The sequence below is a fragment of the Salvelinus namaycush genome, chromosome 2 (genome assembly GCF_016432855.1).
Source record: "Salvelinus namaycush isolate Seneca chromosome 2, SaNama_1.0, whole genome shotgun sequence".
Lineage (NCBI taxonomy): Eukaryota > Metazoa > Chordata > Actinopteri > Salmoniformes > Salmonidae > Salvelinus > Salvelinus namaycush.
The window spans coordinates 27,167,158-27,193,223 of record NC_052308.1 but is presented as its reverse complement, the minus strand read 5'-3'; the positions used below and the strand labels follow the sequence as shown (position 1 = coordinate 27,193,223).

The 26,066-nt window shown below is 41.8% G+C and overlaps 1 protein-coding gene across 1 annotated transcript in view; it reads left to right on the top strand.

Moving 5' to 3' along the window:
- The window catches only part of c2cd5 (C2 calcium dependent domain containing 5), a 66,589-nt gene that overhangs the window by 33,691 nt on the left and 6,832 nt on the right, over nucleotides 1-26,066 (top strand). The window contains exons 11-24 of the mRNA XM_039010145.1: nucleotides 10,550-10,664; nucleotides 10,800-10,973; nucleotides 11,349-11,540; nucleotides 11,661-11,847; nucleotides 12,520-12,684; nucleotides 13,785-13,922; nucleotides 15,921-15,984; nucleotides 16,291-16,352; nucleotides 20,565-20,663; nucleotides 20,797-20,886; nucleotides 23,537-23,609; nucleotides 23,767-23,859; nucleotides 24,482-24,520; nucleotides 24,830-24,901. Coding sequence (XP_038866073.1) covers nucleotides 10,550-10,664; nucleotides 10,800-10,973; nucleotides 11,349-11,540; nucleotides 11,661-11,847; nucleotides 12,520-12,684; nucleotides 13,785-13,922; nucleotides 15,921-15,984; nucleotides 16,291-16,352; nucleotides 20,565-20,663; nucleotides 20,797-20,886; nucleotides 23,537-23,609; nucleotides 23,767-23,859; nucleotides 24,482-24,520; nucleotides 24,830-24,901 — 1,563 coding nt within the window. The remainder of the gene's footprint in view (nucleotides 1-10,549; nucleotides 10,665-10,799; nucleotides 10,974-11,348; nucleotides 11,541-11,660; nucleotides 11,848-12,519; nucleotides 12,685-13,784; nucleotides 13,923-15,920; nucleotides 15,985-16,290; nucleotides 16,353-20,564; nucleotides 20,664-20,796; nucleotides 20,887-23,536; nucleotides 23,610-23,766; nucleotides 23,860-24,481; nucleotides 24,521-24,829; nucleotides 24,902-26,066) is intronic.

Genomic DNA, 26,066 nt, shown 5'->3' with positions numbered 1-26,066 from the left:
AAGACATTTTGCCACAACTTTGGAAGAATTTTGGGGTCATTGTCCATTTGGAAGACCCATTTGCGACCAAGCTTTAACTTCCTGACTGATGTCTTGAGATGTTGCTTCAATATATCCACATAATTTTCCGTCTTAATGATGCCATCTATTTTGTGAAGTGCACCTGTCCCTCCTGCAGCAAAGCACCCCCACAACATGATGCTGCCACCCCCGTGCTTTACGGTTGGGATGGTCTTCTTCGGCTTGCAAGCCTCCCCCTTTTTCCTCCAAACATAACGATGGTCATTATGGCCAAACCGTTCTATTTTTGTTTCATCAGACCAGAAGACATTTCTCCAAAAAGTATGATCTTTGTCCCCATGTGCAGTTGCAAACCCTAGTCTGGCTTTTTTTTATGGCGGTTTTGGAGCAATGGCTTCTTCCTTGCTGAGCGGCCTTTCAGGTTATGTCGATACAGGACTCGTTTTACTGTGGATATAGATACTTTTGGTGTTTATACTTGCGTACTATTGTTTGTACAGATGAACATGGTACCTTCAGGCGTTTGGAAATTGCTCCCAAGGATGAACCAGACTTGTGGAGGTCTACAATTGTTTTTCTGAGTTCTTGGCTGATTTCTTTTGATTTTCCCATGATGTCAAGCAAAGAGGCACTGAGTTTGAAGGTAGGCCTTGAAATACATCCACAGGTACACCTCCAATTGACTCAAATGATGTCAATTAGCCTATCAGAAACTTCTAAAGCCGTGACATAATTTTCTGGAATTTTCCAACCTGTTTAAAGGCACAGTCAACTCAGTGTATGTCAACTTCTGACCCACTGGAATTGTGATACAGTGAAATAATCTGTCTGTAAACAATTGTTGGAAAAATGACTTGTGTCATGCACAAAGTAGATGTCCTAACCGACTTGCCAAAACTATAGTTTGTTAACAAGAAATTTGTGGAGTGGTTGAAAAACAAGTTATAATGACTCCAACCTAAGTGTATGTAAACTTTTGACTTCAACTGTATATGCAGAGCTGTGTTCGGGTCCATTCGGTAGGCTTTGGCGGTATACCGTATATACTGTATACTGGGGTATTTGGAAAAAGCCCTGGGATGGTTTTTCATTACTGTCAAAACTATTTGTTTTTCAATTAATTTGAATATTTCTTTCAATTTTTTTTGTTAAAGGGTCTATTTTGGATTTTGGCCATGATGCCCTCTATCTACTTCTGCAGAGTCAGATGAACTTGTGGATACCATTTTTATGTCTCCGTGTCCAGTATGAAGGAAGTTAGAGGTAGTTTCGTGAGCCAATGATAACTAGCGTTTGCACAAGAATGGAAGTATATGGGTATCTACTAGCATGCTAGAATATACCCATAGACTTCCAGTCATTGTGCTAACTCTAGTTAGCAATTTCACTAGTGTTAGTTAGCAGCTTCCTTCAAACTGCATGCAGAGACATACAAATGGTATCCATGACTCCATCTGACTCTGGGGAATTAGATAAAGGGCCTCATTGCCAAAATCCCGATGCTTCCTACTAGTGTTTTTTTCCTCCTTGGTTCTTTTCACATCTACTCCATGTACACATGCTGCTCTTCCTTCAGAAAAGCATGCATCCCAAATTTGTTAATTTGGACAATTTCTCTTGTTCACTTTCGCATGTAAATGTCCACACTCACCAAAAATTACATTCGGTAGCTACTAGCTATGCCGGTAATACCGTAAATCCCGGGATGAGACAAGGACGGTATGACGATATGAAAATGTTGAGCCTACCATTCGGGTTCACTCAGGTCTATCAGCTATAGTTACATAGACCCGATAACAATCAAACAAGACCTGACCCGAGGGAAAAGTTACATTTTGGGCCCGGACCTGTTCAGGTAGGGGTGGACCCATGAAAACCTCATGGCCGGGCAGATTAATATTTCTCACTTGCAATTTCTTCCATCCAGAAAAGAGCGGATTTAACATGTTCAAACTAGTTTTGCTAAGCATCACAAATAGGGCTGTGGCGGTCACAACATTTCATCAACCGGTGATTGTCAAGCAAATGACTGTCGGTCTCACGGTAATTTACCGTTAATTAACATAAACACATTTAGCATCTCCTGGCTTCCACACATAGCCTACAAGCCACTGATGCTGACCTTTTGGAACATCTACATTTTAAAAAGTCTAATAAATCAATGTAATATACACCTTCACAATAAATCCATTATTTATTTTAGATGGGTCTAAAGAAGCATGATATGAAGAAAATGTAGTCTATTTCAGAAGAACAGAATAGCATACTCTGAGTTGTCCTTATGTTAGGTGGGCTACACTAGTTAATTTAGCAGACAAGATTTGCTTCGAATTCTGTGGCATTATTTTATAATATGAAGAATACAATTAAACAAAGCTGAATAAAATGGACTGGATATTTTCTACAAACGATTTGAGGGAGTGCGCAAATGCGGCTGGGTTGAGCGGTTAACAAAGAAATGGGTATTCCTATATGCCTAATTTAGTTATTAATTTAAATGTTGGGCTATATGATTTCATTTTTAATACATTGTAAGGCTGCATGATGCGACTCTAATGATTTGAGAAAAGTTGCTTGAAAGGCATGAGCTCTGCTTTGTTTTTTTTGTGCAGGCTGTACACGCTACATCAGTCACTCATTCACAATTTGACAAGCACTTGATAATGCCTAGAATTTCACGGCGGCATCCCCTTGTGTGGCCGTAATGCACCCTAAAGAAATCCGGTCTTTTAAAAAAAATAAAAAAAAATAATTCTCACAGGCTACAAGTGAAGACCGACACATCGGGGATGCAACTGTGCACGTCTTTATTCAATTCCGAGGTGCATATTGAAGATATTGGAAGAACTGTCCACATTTACTTTTCGTCAGCCAATAAGATGAGTAGGCCTAACAAACAGCAAAAGCACTAGCCTATGTAGATCTACTATCCCCCATAGTACAAAGGTCGACCTATTCCAATCTGTGCGAGAAATTGAATTTCTAAACATAGTCTGGGACAGTTGTGGGATGCGATCGTTCCCAAATCAATACAGCCATTAGCATAAAAAAAAACGTTTTACATAATGTGGCTGATGCAACAGATCAGAAGGTTTAGCTTAAAATGTTTATAAACTATTAGGCTATTTCTTCACAAAAGCTCAGCAATGCGCACATGGTAGTAGGCTATAAGCGCGTATGTTCCATTAGTGGAAAACACCATTATCAAAAGTGACCGCAAATGCAATAATGCATGTAATGCTTTTATTATAAAGGTGCATTTTTATGGTGAAAATTATCTTCCCCAAACTTGAAACACTCGCTGCTTATGTTTGCCATTTAGGCAATACACCCCTTGTAAAACGGATCAATGTGCTTAATTTTAAGAAGTTATTTGGCCACTTTAGTTGTGATACAAACCTTATTAAAACATATAGGCCGATGGGCTAGGCTACATGAGGTGTGCGACTATGATTTTAAAAAAAGTTGCAAAAAAAGTGATAGGCTAATATTGTCACTCATCAGACTATTCTTGATTTTATCTTGTCTTTACATGCAGCACCAGTCAAAGGTTTGGACACACCTACTCATTCAAGGGTTTGTCTTTATTTTTACTATTTTCTACATTGTGGAATAATAGTGTAGACATCAGAACTATGAAAAAACACATATGAAATCATGTAGTAACCAAAAAAGTGTTAAACAAATCAAAATAGATTTTAGATTTTAGATTCTTCTAAGTAGCCACCCTTTGCCTTGATGATAGCTTTGCACACTCTTGGCATTCTCTCAACCAGCTTCATGAGGAATGCATTTCCAACAGTCTTAAAGGAGTTCCCACATATTCTGAGCTCATGTTTTCTGCTTTTCCTTCACTCTGCGGTCCAACTCCCTACAAACCATCTCAATTGGGTTGAGGTTGGATGATTGTGGAGGCCAGGTCATATGATGCAGCACTCCATCACTCTCCTTGGTCAAATAGCCCTTACACATCCTGAAGGTGTACATTTCATCTATGCACTTAAATAGCGAATGGAGGACACTTTTTGCTGTGTTTTATTTTCATGCCAGCCAGGTAGGCTATACTCCTGTTGTAAATATAAGTAAAGTGCTTAATATTAAGAAAGTTGAGAAATAAATATTGTAGGCCTAGCCTATAGAAAGCTGATCCTCCTCTTTTTACTAGAGGCCATCACTCTGTTTTCTTGCGCAATTGCATAGCCTATTGAAAGGTTGCGCAACATGAGTTCATGGGCTCTCATGAAGTGTTTTATTACATTTACATTGATGCCAGAGTGATTAGAGGGACAATAGTGCTGAGTACCAGGCAGTTAGAATGTTTGGTAGGCTACTAATGACCATCAGCAGCATCAGAGATAGTAGAAGCCTTATTACCGTGACTAAACGGTCATGTGGAATTTGACTGCCTTCCTGACTCGCGACCTCCGGTGTAGCGGTAATACAGCAACCGCAACAGCCTTAATCACAAACACACACACTGAAAAAAATAAGTGCTTCAACGTCAACAAAACGAAGGAGCTGATCGTGGACTACAGGAGACAGCAGAGAGTGCGCACCCCCACCACATCGACGGGGCTACAGTGGAGAGGGTCAAAAGCGTGCACATCACTGACTACCTGAAGTGGTCCCTTCACACAGACCGTGGGACTTCTTCAACGGTATCGTTGAAGGGTACGGCAATTGCACCGTCCACAACTGCAGGGCTCTCCAGAGGATGGTGCAAGAGCTTTTTAGGGCCTTGTTTGTCTGAGTACTAGTGTTACACAGTATACCGAAATCTCTGTACTTTTGTGATACTAGATCATGAAAAACGGTTTGATACTAGAATTATTTTTGGTACTTCTGTTAATTGTGTCTCATGGATCAAGCCTGTCTATCAGCTCAGCCGACTCTTTATTTTAGTTCGCACCGGCTACATTATGTTAGCTCCCCATTCATGCTACACATAAGTAAACACACTTAATGCGACACAGCATGTAGAAATGTTGAAACTTTTAACTACTGTTCACAAAACAATGTCCATACAGGCTAGAACACTTTACAATGGAAGAAGATACCGGTAGCTTCCAGCTTTGTAGGTAGCCTAAAGTCCGGCAGATGGCGATATTGAGTCGTTTCATCTTACCGTCCAAACACATTGTATGCAGCCGGCAATACATTCATATCCCTAGTGGACCGGTTTGTTTCTCGCCCCCACCTCAACTGACATTTTTACCCTGCCCCCACCCCAATGGACATTTATCATGCTGAATAGCCACCACTAGTCAGCCCACTGCTCCCTCTATGGACATTTACCCTGTCCCCACCCCAATGGACATTTATCGTTGCCACAGTTGTTAATATGTATATATTATTATTTTTGGTTTACTTAATTTTGTCCTTCATTGTTGGAGCTCAAGATTTGCACCAAACCCTGTAATTACATCTGCAACCCTGTACATGTGACTATTAAACTCTCTAATCTCTCATTTCAAACCTTAAACATTTTCCATTAAGGTTGCATAGGCTTCAATATCCTCCTTAACTTGATTTAATGATGAGAAGGCAGGAAAAAAAATGGGAAAATATGCATACTTATGAAAAACCATTTTCCAACACCTTGCTAGCGTGGCTAAATGCTAATCACGGATGTTGTATATCGCGTTCAGCCAAGCTCAATAACTCAATGCATGCACACACTTGTATTGTGGATAGGCCTAGGCTACGTCTTGATTTACCCAGTTTTGATTTATAGTTAAAATAAATAATGTAGTTAGGTTAGTAAAAAAAAGTCAAAGTTAATGCATACATGGCTGTCTTTGAAAAATGTTGATGCAAAATGTTTTCAATGTAATGATATTGAACTCAAAAGTTGCCTAGAGCAGTAGCTGAGTTGTTCATTTTGTGACTTTGGCTAATATGCCTTCTTTTTTTGCAGTGGTATTGAGTGTTATGATGGTATCAAACATTGTGATACTAAACCTGGTATTGGTATCAAAGTAAAAATTCTGGCATCGTGAAAACACTATTGAGTATTGTGAGAGCGGTAGATTTGGCTTTGGAACGAGAGGTGAAGTGCAGTGGAAGTGAAGTTGTCTGTCAGACTCCTCTGATTTGAAAGCAGACTTTACACCCAGTAAAATATTGTCAGTGTGTCATCGCAGTATCACCCTTTCCACAGAGAGCAGCAGCTTTCTGTCTGTCTGTTGTGGTGTAGTGTTCGATGTTACATGGTTAGGAGAAAGGTTAATCAGACAGTTATTGCAGGCTCTCTTCTGGGATGTAGAGCTGTGGAGGTCCAGAGAGGGTCCAGGACCATTCAGCAGGCTAGATGGTGCGTATACCTGAAATGAACAGTTGTGGAAAAAGATCCCTAAACATTTTCGGGGGTGAAAGAAGTTGAACATTCTTATATTAATCAATTTCAGACATGAAAACATAATCTATGAATGTAATCGTGTAATGTTATGTATTTGGGATGTTTTCAGTGTATTTTGAACACTCAGATGATAAAAAAGAGTGCACAAAAATTACAAAAAGTTTACTTTAATTAACTGATTAAACTCTGACAGCCCTAGTATTTTCACCTTAACTCTCAGTACTGTAGAAAAACATTAGGCCTAGCCTAAGTTTTAGACTGTAGAGATACAGTGCCTTCAGAAATTATTCGTACTCCTTGATTTATTCCACATTTTGTTGTGTTACAGCCTGAATTCAAAATGGATTCAAAGTGAAAACATGGTCACTTGAAAATGAAATATAGAAATATCATATTTACATAAACTACCGGTCAGAAGTTTTAGAACACATTCTCATTCAAAGGTTTTTCTTTATTTTTACTATTTTATACATTGTAGAATAATAGCGAAGACATCAAAACTATGAAAAAACACATATGGAATCATGTAGTAACCAAAAAAGTATTAAACAAATCAATCTATTTTATATTTGAGAATCATTAAAGTAGCCACCCTTTGCCTTGATGGCAGCTTTGCACACACTTGGCATTATCTCAACCAGCTTCATGAGGAATGCTTTTCCAACAGTCTTGAATGACTTCCCACATATTCTGAGCACTTGTTTGCTGCTTTTCCTTTACTCTGCGGTCTGACTCATCACAATCCATCTCAATTTGGTTGAGGTTGGGGGATTGTGGAGGCCAGGTCATCAGATGCAGCACTCCATCACTCTCCTTCTTGGTCAAATAGCCTTGGGGTGTGATGGGTCATTGTCCTGTTGAAAAACAAATGATAGTCCCACTAAGCCCAAACCAGATGGGATGGCATATCGCTGCAGAATGCTGTGGTAGCCATGCTGGTTAAGTGTGCCTTGAATTCTAAATAAATCACAGACAGTGTCACCAGCAAAGCACTCCCACACCATAACACCTCCTCCATGCTTTTGGGTGGGAAATACACATGCGGAGATCCTCCGTTCACCCACACCACAAAGACATGTCGGTTGGAACCAAAAATCTCCAATTTGGAGAGTTTCCACCTGTCTAATGTCCATTGAACCTACCTGGTTAAATAAAGGTGAAATAAAAAAATAAATAAAAATTGCTCGTGTTTCTTGGCCCAAGCAAGTCTCTTCTTCTTATTGGTGTCCTTTTGTAGTGGTTTCTTTGCAGCAAATCTCCTCTGAACAGTTGATGTTGAGATTTGTCTGTAACTTGAACTCTGTGAAGCATTTATTTGGGCTGCAATTTCTGAGGCTGGTAACTCTAATGAACTTATCCTCTGCAGCAGAGGTAACTCTGGGTCTTCCTTTCCAGTGGTGGTCCTCATGAGAGACAGTTTCATCATAGTGCTTGATGGTTTTTGCGACTGCACTTGAAGAAACTTTAAAAGTTCTTGAAATTTTCCGTATTGACTGACCTTTATGTCTTAAAGTAATGATGGACTGTCGTTTGTCTTTGCTTATTTGATCTGTTCTTGCCATAATATGGACTTGGTCTTTTACCAAATAGGGCTATCTTCTGTATACCACCCCTACCTTGTCACAACACAACTAATTGGCTCAAAGAGTCTTTCTGGGTAAATCTCTAAGAGCTTTCCACACCTGGATTGTGCAACATTTGCCTATTATTTTTTTTCATAATTCTTCAAGATTTGTTAAATTGGTTGTTGATCATTGGCCATAGATGTTCAAGTAGATTTAAGTCAGAACTGTAACTCGCCCACTCAGGAACGTTCACTGTCTTCTTGGTAAGCAACTCCAGTGTAGATGCGGCCTTGTGTTTGGGTTTATTGTCCTGCTGAAAGGTGAATATGTCTCCCAGTGTCTGTTAGAAAGCAGACTAAACCATGTTTCCCTTCAAGGATTTTTTGTGTGTTGGCCAGTGACAAAAAAATCTAAATTTAATCCATTTTAAACTGTAACACAACAAAATGTGGATAAAGTCTAGGGGTGTGAATACTTTCTGAAAGCAGTGGATCTGCTAGTGCATGCCTCTTCTCGTTCTCACCTCTTTAGGCTATACCTCTCTCCCTCCTCTAATTCCACAGCATCTCTCTTGGATCATTCTTCTTCTCACCCAATCTGCTTCTCTCTCCCTCTCTCTGCTAGGCTCTGGTATTGACTCAGTGGTCTGTCTTTGCAATGACTGTGGTGCTGTTGTCTTGTGTTGTAGTTTGTATCTTCTCTTTTTCTCTCTCTTTCTGTACTAATGGTGTGTGTTGTTCTGGCCCAGCGTTGGGTAGCACACGCTCTTACAAACTGCTAGACTGGAATAGTGTTGCTGCAGGTACCTCCCTCCTTCTACTGGTTTCACACACTGGAGACATGGCAGCTCACACACACACACACACACACACACACACACACACACACACACACACACACACACACACACACACACACACACACACACACACACACACAACTATGGGTGTGCAAACATCTTGTTAAACCCCCAGGCTAAATCTCTGTTACTAGCCAATCTTTCACTGAGCTGCCATCTCTCTCTTGTCTTTGTGTGTGTGTGCTGAGCATGTGCTACCCCCCTCCCCGCCTGGCTAGCCCACCCTACCAGGCTGCTCCTGCTACGGCAGTCTGTAACGCAATGCATCCCTAATGCTCCCCTAACCCAGCAAAGCATCTTCATTGTGGACAAACCTGTCCAGGTTTACACAAAGATAGACTGGGCATGTGCATATCATCCCTGGCTTCCACTGGGCTGTATTCATACAGGGAGGGGGGAAGAGACAAGAGAATGGAGGGGGGTACAGGAATGGAGGGAGGGAGTGCAACGGAGAGTAGTGTAGTGAGATAAAGACGGCTGAGGTGGTTTAGACTCTGTGATGAATGAATATGGCCCTCCTCTGCCCATGAGCGTGCACGTGATGTGAGCGTCCCTATGAGACATGCTGCTTCTTTTAGAGAGGACGCTGCTCTGGTTCTGTTACGCCTGATCCATCCATCTTCCTCCCGTTCTCTGTTTTTCTCTTTCTCTCTCCCTTCCTTCCTCCCATTTTCTCTCTCTCCCTTCCTTCCTCCCATTTTCTCTCTCTCTCTCTCTCTCTGTCTCTGTCTCTCTGTCTCTCTGTGTGTCTGTATGTGGCCTGTCCAAGGAGGTATGGCGTGGACCAATGGTCATTATTAAGGACCATGGTTCAGCCTCCACCAGGTGTCCCTCATTTAAATATGATGAATGCTCTGAGATGGTCTCCTCTCCTCCTTTCCTGGCCTTATGTGAAGCCAGGGTTGTGTTCAGGGGGCACAGAACCTGGAGGTAACGTTTTGAAACAGGAAGGCACTCCCTGAACTTGTCCAATAAGAATATTCTTATTTGTTTTCCATTTTCAAAATGTTTAGCTTTGGTGTGCCCTACTGAACCCCTCCCGTTATGGGCATGAAGGTAAGGAGATGTAGGGGACTTGGGACGCCACCCCACTAGATCCCTGTCTTCCTGTGATTGGCTGGCCTGGAGATAATGCTATAGGAGATGAGAACAGCCCAGACACTTACTAAACACCTTCATTGTCTTCATATTTGTCGTCAACATTATGTTCACTGTGTTACAAACTGACAGTTGGCTAAGTGGTATCTGCTTGCTATGATGCACCTTTTAGCCCAATCAGCTAAATGTGTCAGTTGATTCTCTGTTGGTCATACAGACAGATCTATTTGCTGATAGTCGCTAGTTTCTAATAGTCAGTCGTTTCCGATAGTAGCTAGTTTCCGTCACTAATTTCTGATAGTTTCTTCTAAAAGTTTGTTTGCGATAGTCAGTACATTTCTGAAAGTTGCCAGTTTCTAATAGGTGCTAGTTTCTAATAGCTGCTAGTTTCTGATGGTCAGCTAATTTCTGACAGTCGCTAGATTCTGGTAGACAGTCAGTCAGGTAGCCAGCCAGTGTGTCTGTGTGTGTGTGTGTGTGTGTGTGTGTGTGTGTGTGTGTGTGTGTGTGTGTGTGTGTGTGTGTGTGTGTGTGTGTGTGTGTGTGTGTGTGTGTGTGTGTGTGTGTGTGTGTGTGTGTGTGTGTGTGTGTGTCGCTATGTATGTGTGACTGTGTGTATCTGTGTATGACGGTGTGTGTGTGTTGCAGACGAGCCAGAGACGAGGGACGCGTGGTGGGAGGAGATTCGTCAGGAGATCAAGTCTCATGCCAAAGCCCTGGGTTGCCACGCTGTGGTGGGATACAGCGAGAGTACCACCATCTGGTACATTACACACACCATACTTAGACCAAAGCTCTATTTCAAAGTCTGTTTGATGGGCAAAGAAAGTGATCTAATTGTATACTACTTTTAACATCCCCATATCACCCTCTTCTCCCCTCCCCCCTCCGCCCACAGTGAGGAGGTGTGTATCTTGTCTGCGTCGGGCACGGCGGCCATGTTGAATCCCAGGTTCATGCGCGAGGGCTGTTTGGACGCCGGCGGCAGCGACCACAGGTTGTCACGACAACCACCCCTCGGCATGGTTGGGTCGGAGAGGGCAGAGGGGGAAGTTAGCTCAGCTTGGCTGGGGTAGGAACACACACATATACACACACACACTGTGTTGGATGGGTGTTAGTGTAGGGGTGAGAGAACTTGAGTGGCCGGGAGGGTTTTGGACTAATTAACCTAGTCATGGGTTGCTTCTAAATGGACAGTGGTGTAATGAGGCAGCAGGTAGCCTAGCGGTTAAGAGCGTTGGGCCAGTAACCGAAAGGTCGCCGGTTCACTGAGCTGACTAAGTGGAAATACTGCCGATGTGTCCTTGAGCAAGGCACTTAACCCTAATTGCTCCTGTCGCTCTGGATAAGAGCATCAGCTAAATTACTTAATGTAAAATGTTAATGAATGAATGAATTTCATAGCTTTTTAGCATACTTTCTGAGCAGTGTGTGTGTATTCCAGGTTTGATGATGCGTCACCTCCTAGCTGCGGATTTTGTCACATCCCATATGATGAATTCAACATGCCGTTTCCAGCTCAGCTCACATACTGCTACCACTGTAGGAGACAGAAGGTCCCTGACGTGCTCTTTACTACCATAGACCTACCTGCTGAGGCTGCTGTTACTGGGAAGGGCTGCCTCATACAGGCCAGGTAACGCACACACTACCACTACAACCATATATCCTGTCTTTGTGTTGTTCCTCTAAACTGTTTCCTATGAAGAAGGTGGCCCAGGGAGGTGTGTGTGTGTAATGTTGTGTTATATTGCAGGTTGTGTCGTATCAAGAAGAAGGCCCAAGGCGAGGTGAATGCCACAGCCATCTCTAACCTCCTCCCCTTCATGGAGTATGAGCTCCACACCCAGCTGATGAACAAACTGAAGCTGCGCTGCATGAACGCTCTGTTTGGGCTCCGCATTCAGATCAGTGTGGGAGAAAACATGCTCCTAGGACTAGCTGTAAGTCCTGTGTTTGAGTGTGTGTGTCTGTGTGCGTCTGTGTGACCCTCTCCTTATGTCTGCTACAAGGTGTGTGTGTGTGTGTGTGTGTGTGTGTGTGTGTGTGTGTGTGTGTGTGTGTGTGTGTGTGTGTGTGTGTGTGTGTGTGTGTGTGTGTGTCTGTCTGTCTGTCTGTCTGTCTGTCTGTCTGTCTGTCTGTCTGTCTGTCTGTCTGTCTGTCTGTCTGTCTGTCTGTCTGTCTGTCTGTCTGTCTGTCTGTCTGTCTGTCTGTCTGTCTGTCTGTCTGTCTGTCTGTCTGTCTGTCTGTCTGTCTGTCTGTCTGTCTGTCTGTCTGTCTGTCTGTCTGTCTGTCTGTCTGTCTGTCTGTCTGTCTGTCTGTCTGTCTGTCTGTCTGTCTGTCTGTCTGTCTGTCTCTTTCTCTGACGTGTGTGTGTGTATGTCTGTCTGTCTGTCTGTCTCTTTCTCTGACGTGTGTGTGTGTATGTCTGTCTGTCTGTCTGTCTCTTTCTCTGACGTGTGTGTGTGTATGTCTGTCTGTCTCTTTCTCTGACGTGTGTGTGTGTATGTCTGTCTCTTTCTCTGACGTGTGTGTGTGTATGTCTGTCTCTTTCTCTGACGTGTGTGTGTGTATGTCTGTCTCTAACTCTCTGACGTGTGTGTGTGTGTGTCCAGTCTGCAACGGGTGTGTACCTGTCAGCTCTGCCAGCTCCAGGTGGTATCCAGATAGCTGGTAAGACCCCCAGTGACCTGAGCTACGACCAACACATTTCAACCATGCAGAAACGCATCAATGACACCATCGCCATGAACAAGGAGCTCTACAACATACACCCCCCGGTGAGAGAGAGACAAACACACACACAAGTCTGTGTGGAACATCATAGTTAATTCCTGTCTGTGTCTTTCTCTGGTTATTAAGAAGTTATTTACGTTGGACCCTGAGGCGTTCACCGGCCTGAATACAGTACTAGCATGCCCAATTAGAGTGATGCATGACACATTAGCCTCTCTATTAATCACAGCTTTATATGAGTACCTCACCCTCTAAAATCACAGCTCTATCTCAGTACACCCACTCTAGAATCACAATATATGAGTAGTCCTACAATTACAGCTCTATGAGTATCACAGCTTGACAGTAAATGTGTATACTCTAAAATCACAGCTCTGTCTAAGTACAGTCTAGATTCACAGCTCTAGGATAGTCTAGAATCACAGCTTTATGATAGTCTGGAATCACAGCTTTATGATAGTCGAGATTCACAGCTCTGTCTAAGTACAGTCTAGATTCACAGCTCTAGGATAGTCTAGAATCACAGCTTTATGATCGTGTAGATTCACAGCTCTATGATAGTTGAGATTCACAGCTCTAGGATAGTCTAGATTCACAGCTTTATGATAGTCTAGAATCACAGCTCTGTCTAAGTACAGTCTAGATTCACTGCTCTATGATAGTCTAGATTCACAGCTCTAGGATAGTCTAGAATCACAGCTTTATGATAGTCAGGAATCACAGCTTTATGATAGTCTAGATTCACAGCTCTATGATAGTCTAGATTCACAGCTCTAGGATAGTCTAGATTCACAGCTCTAGGATAGTCTAGATTCACAGCTTTATGATAGTCTAGAATCACAGCTCTATGATAGACAGAGCTGTGATTCTAGACTAAGTACAGTCTAGAATCACAGCTCTATGCGAGTACATTAAAATGTGTGTGTGTGAGTATCACTAATATAGAAACGTACTCTGATGATTGCACAATATTGGGTGTGGGTAGAATTGGGTGTGATAAGGAATGACCTACTTCTACCTAGTGTGAGGTTTGGACTGATGGTGTTTCTATGGTGACTAACTCAGCGGCTCACAACCCGGACAGGGATGGTCAGACACACACACAAACACACATATTGTTGAGTTGTTGTTATTGTTGTTATAGGATTGTATAGAGGAGGTGGTGGGGTCTCCTATCCCTGACAGACAGCGGTCCAGACTGTTCAGGTCTACCTCTGAGAGTTCAGATGAGCTGTCAGAACTAGACCTGTCCCACGGCAAGAAGGACGCCTTCGTACTGGAGGTACGGTTGGCTGTGTGTACTGTACTGTAGGGTGTGTGTACTGTAGGAGTGTGTGTTATGTTGGATGTGTAATTGTAGTGTGTGGGCTTACTATATGATCTGTATAGGATCTCAAAAAACCAAGCAACACCTCACGGCACAACACCTCTCCCCCATGTGACCTACTTGTTGTGTGTTTGTACTGACATGTACAGTGGGGCAAAAAAGTATTTAGTCATCCACCAATTGTGCAAGTTCTCCCACTTAAAAAGGTGAGAGAGGCCTGTAATTTTCATCATAGGTACACTTCAACTATGACAGACAAAATGAGGGGAAAAAATCCAGAAAATCTTATTGTAGGATTTTTAATGAATTTATTTGCAAATTATGGTGGAAAATAAGTATTTGGTCACCCTCAAACAAGCAAGATTTCTGTCTCTCACAGACCTGTAACTTCTTCTTTAAGAGGCTCCTCTGTCCTCCACTCGTTACCTGTATTAATGGCACCTGTTTGAACTTGTTATCAGTATAAAAGACACCTGTCCACAACCTCAAACAGTCACACTCCAAACTCCACTATGGCCAAGACCAAAGAGCTGTCAAAGGACACCAGAAACAAAATTGTAGACCTGCACCAGGCTGGGAAGACTGAATCTGCAATAGGTAAGCAGCTTGGTTTGAAGAAATCAACTGTGGGAGCAATTATTAGGAAATGGAAGACATACAAGACCACTGATAATCTCCCTCGATCTGGGGCTCCACGCAAGATCTCACCCCGTGGGGTCAAAATGATCACAAGAACGGTGAGCAAAAATCCCAGAACCACACGGGGGGACCTAGTGAATGACCTGCAGAGAGCTGGGACCAAAGTAACAAAGCCTACCATCAGTAACACACTACGCCGCCAGGGACTCAAATCCTGCAGTGCCAGACGTGTCCCCCTGCTTAAGCCAGTACATGTCCAGGCCCGTCTGAAGTTTGCTAGAGAGCATTTGGATGATCCAGAAGAAGATTGGGAGAATGTCATATGGTCAGATGAAACCAAAATAGAACTTTTTGGTAAAAACTCAACTCGTCGTGTTTGGAGGACAAAGAATGCTGAGTTGCATCCAAAGAACACCATACCTACTGTGAAGCATGGGGGTGGAAACATCATGCTTTGGGGCTGTTTTTCTGCAAAGGGACCAGGACGACTGATCCGTGTAAAGGAAAGAATGAATGGGGCCATGTATCGTGAGATTTTGAGTGAAAACCTCCTTCCATCAGCAAGGGCATTGAAGATGAAACGTGGCTGGGTCTTTCAGCATGACAATGATCCCAAACACACCGCCCGGGCAACGAAGGAGTGGCTTCGTAAGAAGCATTTCAAGGTCCTGGAGTGGCCTAGCCAGTCTCCAGATCTCAACCCCATAGAAAATCTTTGGAGGGAGTTGAAAGTTCGTGTTGCCCAGCAACAGCCCCAAAACATCACTGCTCTAGAGGAGATCTGCATGGAGGAATGGGCCAAAATACCAGCAACAGTGTGTGAAAACCTTGTGAAGACTTACAGAAAACGTTTGACCTCTGTCATTGCCAACAAAGGGTATATAACAAAGTATTGAGATAAACTTTTGTTATTGACCAAATACTTATTTTCCACCATAATTTTCAAATAAATTCATAAAAAATCCTACAATGTGATTTTCTGGATTTTTTTCCCTCATTTTGTCTGTCATAGTTGAAGTGTACCTATGATGAAAATTACAGGCCTCTCTCATCTTTTTAAGTGGGAGAACTTGCACAATTGGTGGCTGACTAAATACTTTTTCGCCCCACTGTATGTGTAACTGATAGATGCACACACACACTACATGTTAATGTTTTTAAATGTATGGAAATTGTAAAGTCTTTTGTCTTAATGTATTTTTGCTTATGTGTTGGACCCCAGTAAGACTAGCTGCACCGTTGGCGTCGGCTAATGGAGATCCTAATAAATCACATCAAATCTGTGTGTTAATGCTTTTCTTCTCATGTCTTTAGATTGATGACACTGATGCAGTAGAGGACATCCAATCCCTACTCACTGATGCCCCCATGCCTGCAGGTACACACAAACACACACACACACACACACACACACACACACACACACACACACACACACACACACACACACACAATTGGTCAATTTTTACTTTGTTTACTATTCTTGTAGGGACTTCTGGTCCCCACAAGAATAGTTAAACACGTATACACACACACACACACACACACACACACACACACACACACACACACACACACACACACACACACACACACACACACACACTGTTCTACTAGAAATGTTCTATTCTATTCAGCTCTGCTCTTTTACGATGTCCGTCCATCTACCTGTCTCTCTCTCCAGGGTTCTACAGCTGTAACACAGAGATCATGCCTGGGATTTACAACTGGACTTCAGGGCTACAGGTCAGACTCACACACTGAAACACTGCTGCTACTACTACTACTACTGTACTTCTACTACCACTACTACTGTACTTCTACTACTACTACTACTGTACTACTATTACTACTACTTTTACTACTACTACTATCTACTACCACTGCACTTCTACTACCACTACTACTGTACTTCGACTACTACTACTATTACCACTACTACTGTACTACTATTACTACTACTACTGTACTTCTACTACTACTGTACTTCTACTACCACTACTACTGTACTTCTACTACTACTACTACTACTACTACTACTACTGTACTACTATTACCACTACTAGTGTACTACCATTACTACTACTACTGTACTTCTACTACTACTGTACTTCTACTACCACTACTACTGTACTTCTACTACCACTACGACTGTACTTCTACTACCACTACTACTGTACTTCTACTACTACTACTACTACTACTACTGCACTACTATTACCACTACTACTGTACTACTATTACTACTACTACTGTACTTCTACTACCACTACTACTGTACTTCTACTACTGCACTTCTACTTCTACTACTGTACTTCTACTACTACTGTACTTCTACTACCACTACTACTGTACTTCTACTACTACTGTACTTCTACTACTACTGTACTTCTACTACCACTACTACCGTACTTCTACTACTACTGTACTTCTACTATCACTACTACTGTACTTCTACTACTGCACTTCTACTACTACTGTACTTCTACTACTACTGTACTTCTACTACTACTACTACTACTACTACTACTTCTACTACCACTACTACTTTACTTCTACTACCACTACTACTGTACTTCTACTACCACTACTACTGTGTTTCTACTACTACTGTACTTCTACTGTTCTACTACTACTACTGTACTTCTACTACTACTACTACTGTACTTCTACTACTACTGCTCCTCACAGTTGGCCCAGCGTCGTCCGGATTTTAAAAATGTACTTCTACTACTGTACTACTACTACTACTGTACTACTTCTACTACATCTACTGTGCTACTACTACTACTACTGTTCTACTACTACTACTGTACTAGTACTAGTACTGTACTACTACTACTGTTCTGCTACTACTATATTACTTCTACTGATCTACTACTACTACTACTGTACTACTTCTACTCCTACTACTGTTCTACTACTACTACTACTGTACTACTTCTACTCCTACTACTGTTCTACTACTACTACTGTACTACTTCTACTGCTACTACTGTACTAGTTCTACTACTACTATTCTACTACTACTACTACTACTATACTAGTACTACTACTCTACTACTACTACTACTATACTAGTTCTACTACTATACTAGTTCTACTAATATACTAGTTCTACTACTATTCTACTACTACTACTGTACTACTTCTACTACTGTTCTACTACTGTTCTGCTACTACTACTGCACTACTTCTACTACTACCACTGTTCTACTAAATACTACTATACTAGTTCTACTACTACTACCATTCAACTACTACTACTATACTAGTTCTACTACTACTATTATTCTACTACTAGTACTACTGTTCTACTACTAGTACTACTGTACTACTTCTACTACTGTTCTACTACTACTAGTACTACTCCTACTATTGTACTACTACTACTACTGTTCTACTTCTACTACTACTGTTCTACTTGTACTACTTCTACTACTACTACTACTGTACAACTTTTACTACTACTACTGTACTTCTTCTACTACTACTACTGTTCTACTACTCCTACTACTGTTCTACTCCTACTACTGTTCTACTTCTACTACTGTACTACTTCTACTACTACTAGTACTGTTCTACTACTCCTGTACTACTTCTACTACTACTACGTCTCCCGGGTGGCGCAGTGGTCTAGGACACTGCATCGCAGTGCTAGCTGCGCCACCAGAGTCTCTGGGTTCGCGCCCAGGCTCTGTCGCAGCCGGCCGCGACCGGGAGGTCCGTGGGGCGACGCACAATTGGCATAGCGTCGTCCGGGTTAGGGAGGGTTTGGCCGGTAGGGATATCCTTGTCTCAGTATGTAATGTAAATGTATGTAAAATGTAATAAAATAAAAAAAAAAGTAAAATGTATGCACTCTACTGTAAGTCGCTCTGGATAAGAGCGTCTGCTAAATGACTAAAATGTAAAATGTAAAAATGTACTGTTCTACTACTACTACTGTTCTGCTACTACTGTATTACTTCTACTACTACTGTACTACTACTACTGTTCTACTACTACTACTACTGTTCTACTACTACTACCACTACCACTGTACTTCTACTACCACTACTACTGTACTTCTACTACTACTACTGTACTACTATTACCACTACTACTGTACTACTATTACTACTACTACTGTACTTCTACTACCACTACTACTGTACTTCTACTACCACTACTACTGTACTTCTACTACCACTACTACTGTACTTCTACTACCACTACTACTGCACTTCTACTACTACTGTACTTGTACTACCACTACTACTGTACTTCTACTACTACTGTACTTCTACTACTACTACTGTACTTCTACTACCGTACTTCTACTACTACTACTACTACTACTGTACTTTTACTACTACTACTACTACTACTACTGTACTTCTACTACTACTACTGTACTTCTACTACTACTACTGTACTTCTACTACCTCCTACTACTGTTCTACTTCTACTACTGTACTACTTCTACTAGTACTGTTCTACTACTCCTGTACTACTTCTACTACTACTACGTCTCCCGGGTGGCGCAGTGGTCTAGGGCACTGCATCGCAGTGCTAGCTGCGCCACCAGAGTCTCTGGGTTCGCGCCCAGGCTCTGTCGCAGCCGGCCGCGACCGGGAGGTCCGTGGGGCGACGCACAATTGGCATAGCGTCGTCCGGGTTAGGGAGGGTTTGGCCGGTAGGGATATCCTTGTCTCAGTATGTAATGTAAATGTATGTAAAATGTAATAAAATAAAAAAAAGTAAAATGTATGCACTCTACTGTAAGTCGCTCTGGATAAGAGCGTCTGCTAAATGACTAAAATGTAAAATGTAAAAATGTACTGTTCTACTACTACTACTGTTCTGCTACTACTGTATTACTTCTACTACTACTGTACTACTACTACTGTTCTACTACTACTACTACTGTTCTACTACTACTACCACTACCACTGTACTTCTACTACCACTACTACTGTACTTCTACTACTACTACTGTACTACTATTACCACTACTACTGTACTACTATTACTACTACTACTGTACTTCTACTACCACTACTACTGTACTTCTACTACCACTACTACTGTACTTCTACTACCACTACTACTGTACTTCTTCTACTACTACTACTGTTCTACTACTCCTGTACTACTTCTACTACTACTGTTCTGCTACTACTGTATTACTTCTACTACTACTACTGTACTACTTCTACTACTACTACTACTGTTCTACTACTACTACTGTACTTCTTCTACTACTACTGTACTTCTACTACTGTACTTCTTCTACTACTACTACTACTGTTTTACTACTCCTACTGTTCTACTTCTACTACTACTAGTACTGTTCTACTACTCATGTATTACTTCTACTACTACTACTACTGTTCTACTTCTACTACTTTTCTACTACTACTACTACTACTACTGTACTAGTTCTACTACTACTACTGTACTTCTTCTACTACTACTATTATTCTACTACTACTACTACTACTATACTAGTTCTACTACTACTATTATTATACTACTACTACTATACTAGTCCTACTACTATTATTCTACTACTAGTACGACTGTACTAATTATACTACTGTTCTACTACTACTACTACTGTTCTACTACTACTAGTACTACTCCTTCTACTATTGTAGTACTTCTACTTCTACTACTGTACAACTTTTACTACTACTGTTCTACTACTACTACTGTACTACTTCTACTAATACTACTACTACTGTACAACTACTACACAACTTCTACTACTGTTCTTCTACTGTGCTACTTCTACTATTTTACTTCTACTACTACTGTACTACTTCTATTGCTACTAGTGTACTACTACTGTATTACTACTAATGCTGTACGAGTGTACTACTACTACTTGGCTGTTACTACTACTGTTCTACAGGTTATTGAGAGATTATAATATGTTTATATTTCGTTCTTCGCCAATCCCCCCCTCCCTAGATGTTTACATCTGTCAGGGTCTACAGACTCAATAATGCCAATCTGACCAACCAGGGCCTCAACAAGATCTTCACTGACCTCTGTGAGAATTTACTCAAGGTAAGACCACACACACACACACACAATGGGGATACGCTGGTCAAGCCCAAGCATTGTTGTTCCTCTTACTTAATCTACGTAATCTTTAACTTCTGTATTAAATTGAACTGTCTGCTTTTATTTGTCTGTGTAGAGTCTATACTTTAAGTTACGTTCCATGATCCCCTGCTGTCTATGCCATCTCAACTTCACTGTAGCCGTACCAGAGGAAGAACTCATACAGGTGAGAAGACACACACCTAAGCACACCTCTCCTATTTTTGTCCATCTTTCCTATAAACATTTTGGTCAGTATTAGAGCTGGGAATTGCCAGGGACCTCACGATACGATATTATCAAGATACTAAGGTGCTGATACGATATGTATTGCGATTCTCACGATTCCATATGTATTGCGTTTCGATAAAGGTGTTTTATTGATTTGATGTTAAAACATATTGCTCACTATGCGTCTGCTGCAGAGAGACGAGAGAGCATGAGAAAATTAGTTTTGATCACTCAGGGAAATAATTGCTGAAAACATGTTGGCTCACTATTTAAAAAGAAGATGGAGAATAAGCTATATTCCTCAAACTCAACGCTGGGCCTCGAAGCCAGTTTCACTGCGTTTTTTAATTGTTCCCCTCTAATCCGGGACTGATTTCAACCTGGGACACCAGGTGGGTGCAATTAATTATCAGGTAGAACAGAAAACCAGCAGGCTCCAGACCTTGTAGGGTAAGAGTTGAATAACCCTGGGTTTAGGGCTGGGCGATATATCTAATTAATTAGAATGTATATTTGTGTGCCATATTCCAAATGCCTGTATCGCAAGAATCAAGGTTTTGTTATTTTTTTGTTTTTTTGAGCATTTATGTCCGCTTGTTCTCATGTTGTATTTTTGGTTTCGTCTCATTCACTCCTCTTGTGTTGTGTGTACCTTCCCATTTACACTAGAGATCTGTATATAATGACGAAATGCATGTCTCCGCCCTAACAAGGCGGGAAGGCAGACGACAAGCTTAGGTTCAAAAATAGCCCCTAGAAAATGCATTGCCCTTATTTTGGACAAGATTTTAGCAAGTGAAACCTTTCACCACAGATAGAACAATGAGACAGATATTTCACTGGATGCATAAATATGAAGCATCTGCCCGGCGTTTCCACTAGTGAGAGGAAGCCCAGGGGCCAGCAGTGAAAGGAGATGGATTTTGGCCAACATTCTGCTAATTTTCTCCGATTAAACATTTGATCTCAATACAGTTTTCTGTTTCCAAAACTAGCATCTGTTTTGAACAGAGGGGACTAAGTAGAGTAGACTTTGCCCTTTGTTACAGTTTTTTAAAATTGCGTCGTTTAGAAGGAGTGCAAAGGCGAATTGAGTTATTGCACACACGCGCTTCACAAAGTAGGCGTTCCTATATGCAGATGATGCTAGAACAGGCAAATAGGATCTCGCTAGCTCGTGCTTGTTCTGCCCAACTCCTTGCTTGTTCTGCCCACTATTACTCATTTGTTCTAATTGGAAACGACAGACTGTGGTCTATCTTGGTTTAGTTAAAAAAATCTTTGCTTTCAACTTCGCCTCTTCCTCTATGGTTTACACACACACCAAGCCCCTCCCCCTGCCTCCATTCGCCAACAAAGTTGATATCACATCTTCCTCTCTGACAAGCGGTTTCAACTCGCTATTTGAGATTTGGTCCAACAGAATCGGTCACATGGACACCAAAAAACAAAGTGAGACATTATTTTACTGGAGAAGTTAACTTTTCTAACGATACCATTTTATGTCTCAACTACCCAAATTGTGTGCAGAGCAGACACTACTAAAACGAGAGTATCAATGAACATTGATTCTGGAAAATGAATTATGTTTGTCGTGCGCGGCATTGTGGTACCACATACCGCTAGCAGCATTTTAGTCAAAGACTGTTAACTAGTCTGTTTTATAAATGTGCAATAAACATAAAACACAATTATATAAGGAATTGGCAACTTGTTTCCATTCTGAGAAATAAGGTAGGCCGCTTGATTTCAACATGTGGACAGGCTAACATGCTTTTCAAAGAGTTGGAGACAGACCGAATGGTGTGTTCATAACAATTCAACTGTTCAACCTTGTTAGCTAGCAAATAGTTCCCAAGTTGGCGAAACTTGAAATATGAAGATTCGCTGACTAATCACTGACAGGTGGGCTTGAGAGATTGTTGATGAGACCTGTGTTAAAAAAATGGTAGAGTCTAATGGCTGCTACAAGATGTTAGTCATTATTAGTGAATGTGCATTATGCATGGTTCTAGTTAAATTTGTAACAAAAAAGGGCATTTTCATAGACAGACTTGAAAGCCAGATCAGTGATTATTGCAAAAAAGCAGTTTAAACTATTTTGATAAAATTCTTAAATTATTACTGGGTCTTATGGTTGTGGAAGGCTTATATTTAGCCTAGGTATAACTTCACAAGCCCTGAATTCCTTAGATTATTGCTGACTATTTGAAATGCAGTGTATTTTACCTTTAATTGTACAACAACGCGTATTAAGTAAAAAAATGTTTTCAAAATCTAGATATATATCGTGAAACTCCTATATGTTTTTAAAAATCGAGATAAGATTTTTAGGCCATATCGCCCAGCCTTACCTGGGCTATAGGATGGGTTTTAGTGCTTGTACAGCCGACTAGCGCTAGCTAAAGATACCTTTTTAAGAAGTCGATACTTTGAGTCAAATATCTATATAATATCCAAAAATATTACTGCGATATGTAACTGTATACATTTTTCCCCCTATCACTTTACCTGACATTTGTGTCAATAAATGATAGTAACAAGGTAATGATAATTTCATTTTCTCACATACCCTCTCCCGTTTTCTCTCCCCCTGTCCTCTCCAGGTGGCGGTGACGGCTGTAGCCATGAGTTTTGACAAGGAGACTCAGCTGGCAGCAGACAAGGCTCTTAACAAGGGTTAGTATTCTCAAAGGCTGTAGGTCAGGGGTTAGAGATAAAGGGATAAGGGTCTGGAGTTATGTAGAGCTGAAGGAGACGAGACACGAGTTAGTGCACTTGGGTGGGTTGAGGAGTGAAAGAGATTAAACTCTGTGTGTGTTTGTTTGTTTTCCAGGGAGTGGAGAGAATGAAGAGCAGCTACAGTTTTCTATGGAGCTGTGTGGAGAGTCAACGTCCTCCAACAACCAGCCTACAGCCAAACCTTCAGGTACACCAAACCTTACCCCTTATAATCCCGGATCACTAACAACTGTCTAACCTTTAACCTCCAATAGCCATCCCTCAGCAGACAAAACATCAGAAATCCTCTAACCGCCTGGAACGTCTCACTCCTTGAAGCTCCCTTAACCATAGTGTTCTATTCTCTGTCCTCTATTTCAATATGTTCTGTAGTAGTTGTGTTAAACATGACTTTACCGCCTGTGACTGTATGACCAGGTAAATAATGTAACTGTATAACCAGGTACATCCTCTCTCAGGTGTTTTAGACTTGCAGCCATGTGTGTGTGTGTGTAGAGCTATGTGGAGTAGCACTGTGATGACTATAAGAAAAACAATCCTGCTCTTCACTGATCTGGAGAGAGAGCTGGGGTTAAACCAAAATGGCCGCCCTCCACCTCCTCCACATCAGCCAGGACTAGGAGCTAGACCTAGGAGATAGGATTTAGAACTAGGGAACAAGATGTGGATATAGGACCAGGTATAAGGAAGTGTCTGTAAGGTATTGAGATACAGTGTGTTGTATCTTGCTGAGGCCTGAAGAGTCAACATCTGTGGTTGTGTGCGTGGCAGTGCATCATGGTGTGTGTGTGTGTGTGTGTGTGTCACAGGTGTTCCAGAGAGTGCCATGACCCACTCATCGTCTCGAGGTAAGCCCCCCCCCCCTGCTGCCATGGCTACCACGGCCCTGTTTTAAGTTCTCATCCTTTTGTTCTCCTGCTCCGCCCCAACCTCCTCCTTTATTTTCTCTATATTATTTTTCTTTATGTGTCTATATTGTGTTCTATGTCACGGGTGTATGCGGTTTTCGGTACGTGTGTGGTGTGTGTATGCACGCGCCATGTATGCGGTGTAGATGTTGTGTGTGTGTGTGTGTGTGCGAGCTTGTGCACGTGTGTGTGTGTGTGTGTGTGTGTATGTTTCTCCAGTTTCCTCGGTTGATTACGGTTCCTTTGCAGACAGATGCAGCACCTGGCTAGAGCTGCTTAGGCTGAAAGCTCACACCATAAGACGAGGATCAGTTAAGACAAGTAGGAGGACACAGTCGCTAGCAAACTCTGGTACACACACACACACACACAAACATACACATCCCTCCCCAATTGCCGCTGGGGGGCGGAGCGTCACAGATCATGCACCAGCTGATTAACTAGAGTGTGGAAGTTGAAGCCCCGCCCCTCAGAGGAATAACCAACCAACAGCCAGCGTATAACCTCTGACCCTGTCGCCATAGTGACAGACATGGAGGAAGTAAACATGAAATAGGATCTTAAAACACACTAAAAACATATCTCACTAAAGCTGGCGACTTGGGGGAATTGCAGTTTGATGCTACATAAATTAACTTTGTCATAAACTGTGATGATAACTGGGAATAATTAACTGGGATTAAATGAAAGGACACATCTCAAATCACACCCTATTCCCTTTAATGCACTACTTTGGACCAGAGCCATATGGCAGATCCCTGTGTAATGCTCTAACTAGGGAGTGGGGAGGGATTTGAGATGCAGACTTAATGTTATTCAAATTGGCTCTGAAGGTTCCAGGTCAGATTGAAGCATCATTCACTATGTTACGAGATGGAACATCTTTCACACTCTGGCTTGATTGAATCATTCTGCTTAGCAGACTGCCTAATTTGTTTCTGTTTTGTATCGATCGTACACACACACAGGTAAATGCATGCACACATACGCGCGCGCGCGCACACACACACACACAAGGCCTGGCCAGTCTGTCTGTCTGTATGTACGTCTGTCTTGTCTGTTTGCAGAGGCTGTATGGTTGTTTGCCTGTCTGTCACTGAATGGTGCATGGCAGCTCACGCTTTCATCACTGTGATTATACTGTCATCATGCTACACTGCTGCGCATTCTCTCTCACACACACACACACAAACAAACAAACAAACTCACAACTTATAGTGAGTGGTTCAATTGGGATTTGGGAGGTGTGGGGTCCCTAGTTTGTGGGCGTGCCGAAACAATATATACTGACACCTATCACAGAATAGGTCGCTGCGGGACCTACACATTTTTTGATAGAATGACTGTAAGGTAAGTTATGGCAACTTTTTAAAATGGACACTTTACTCAAATGAATCAAATATATAATTTCCCCCTCCAGAAATGAGCCCAATAACATATTTCTCCATATCGTCAGGCTGTAGCCCAACTGACGCAGTATAGTGGC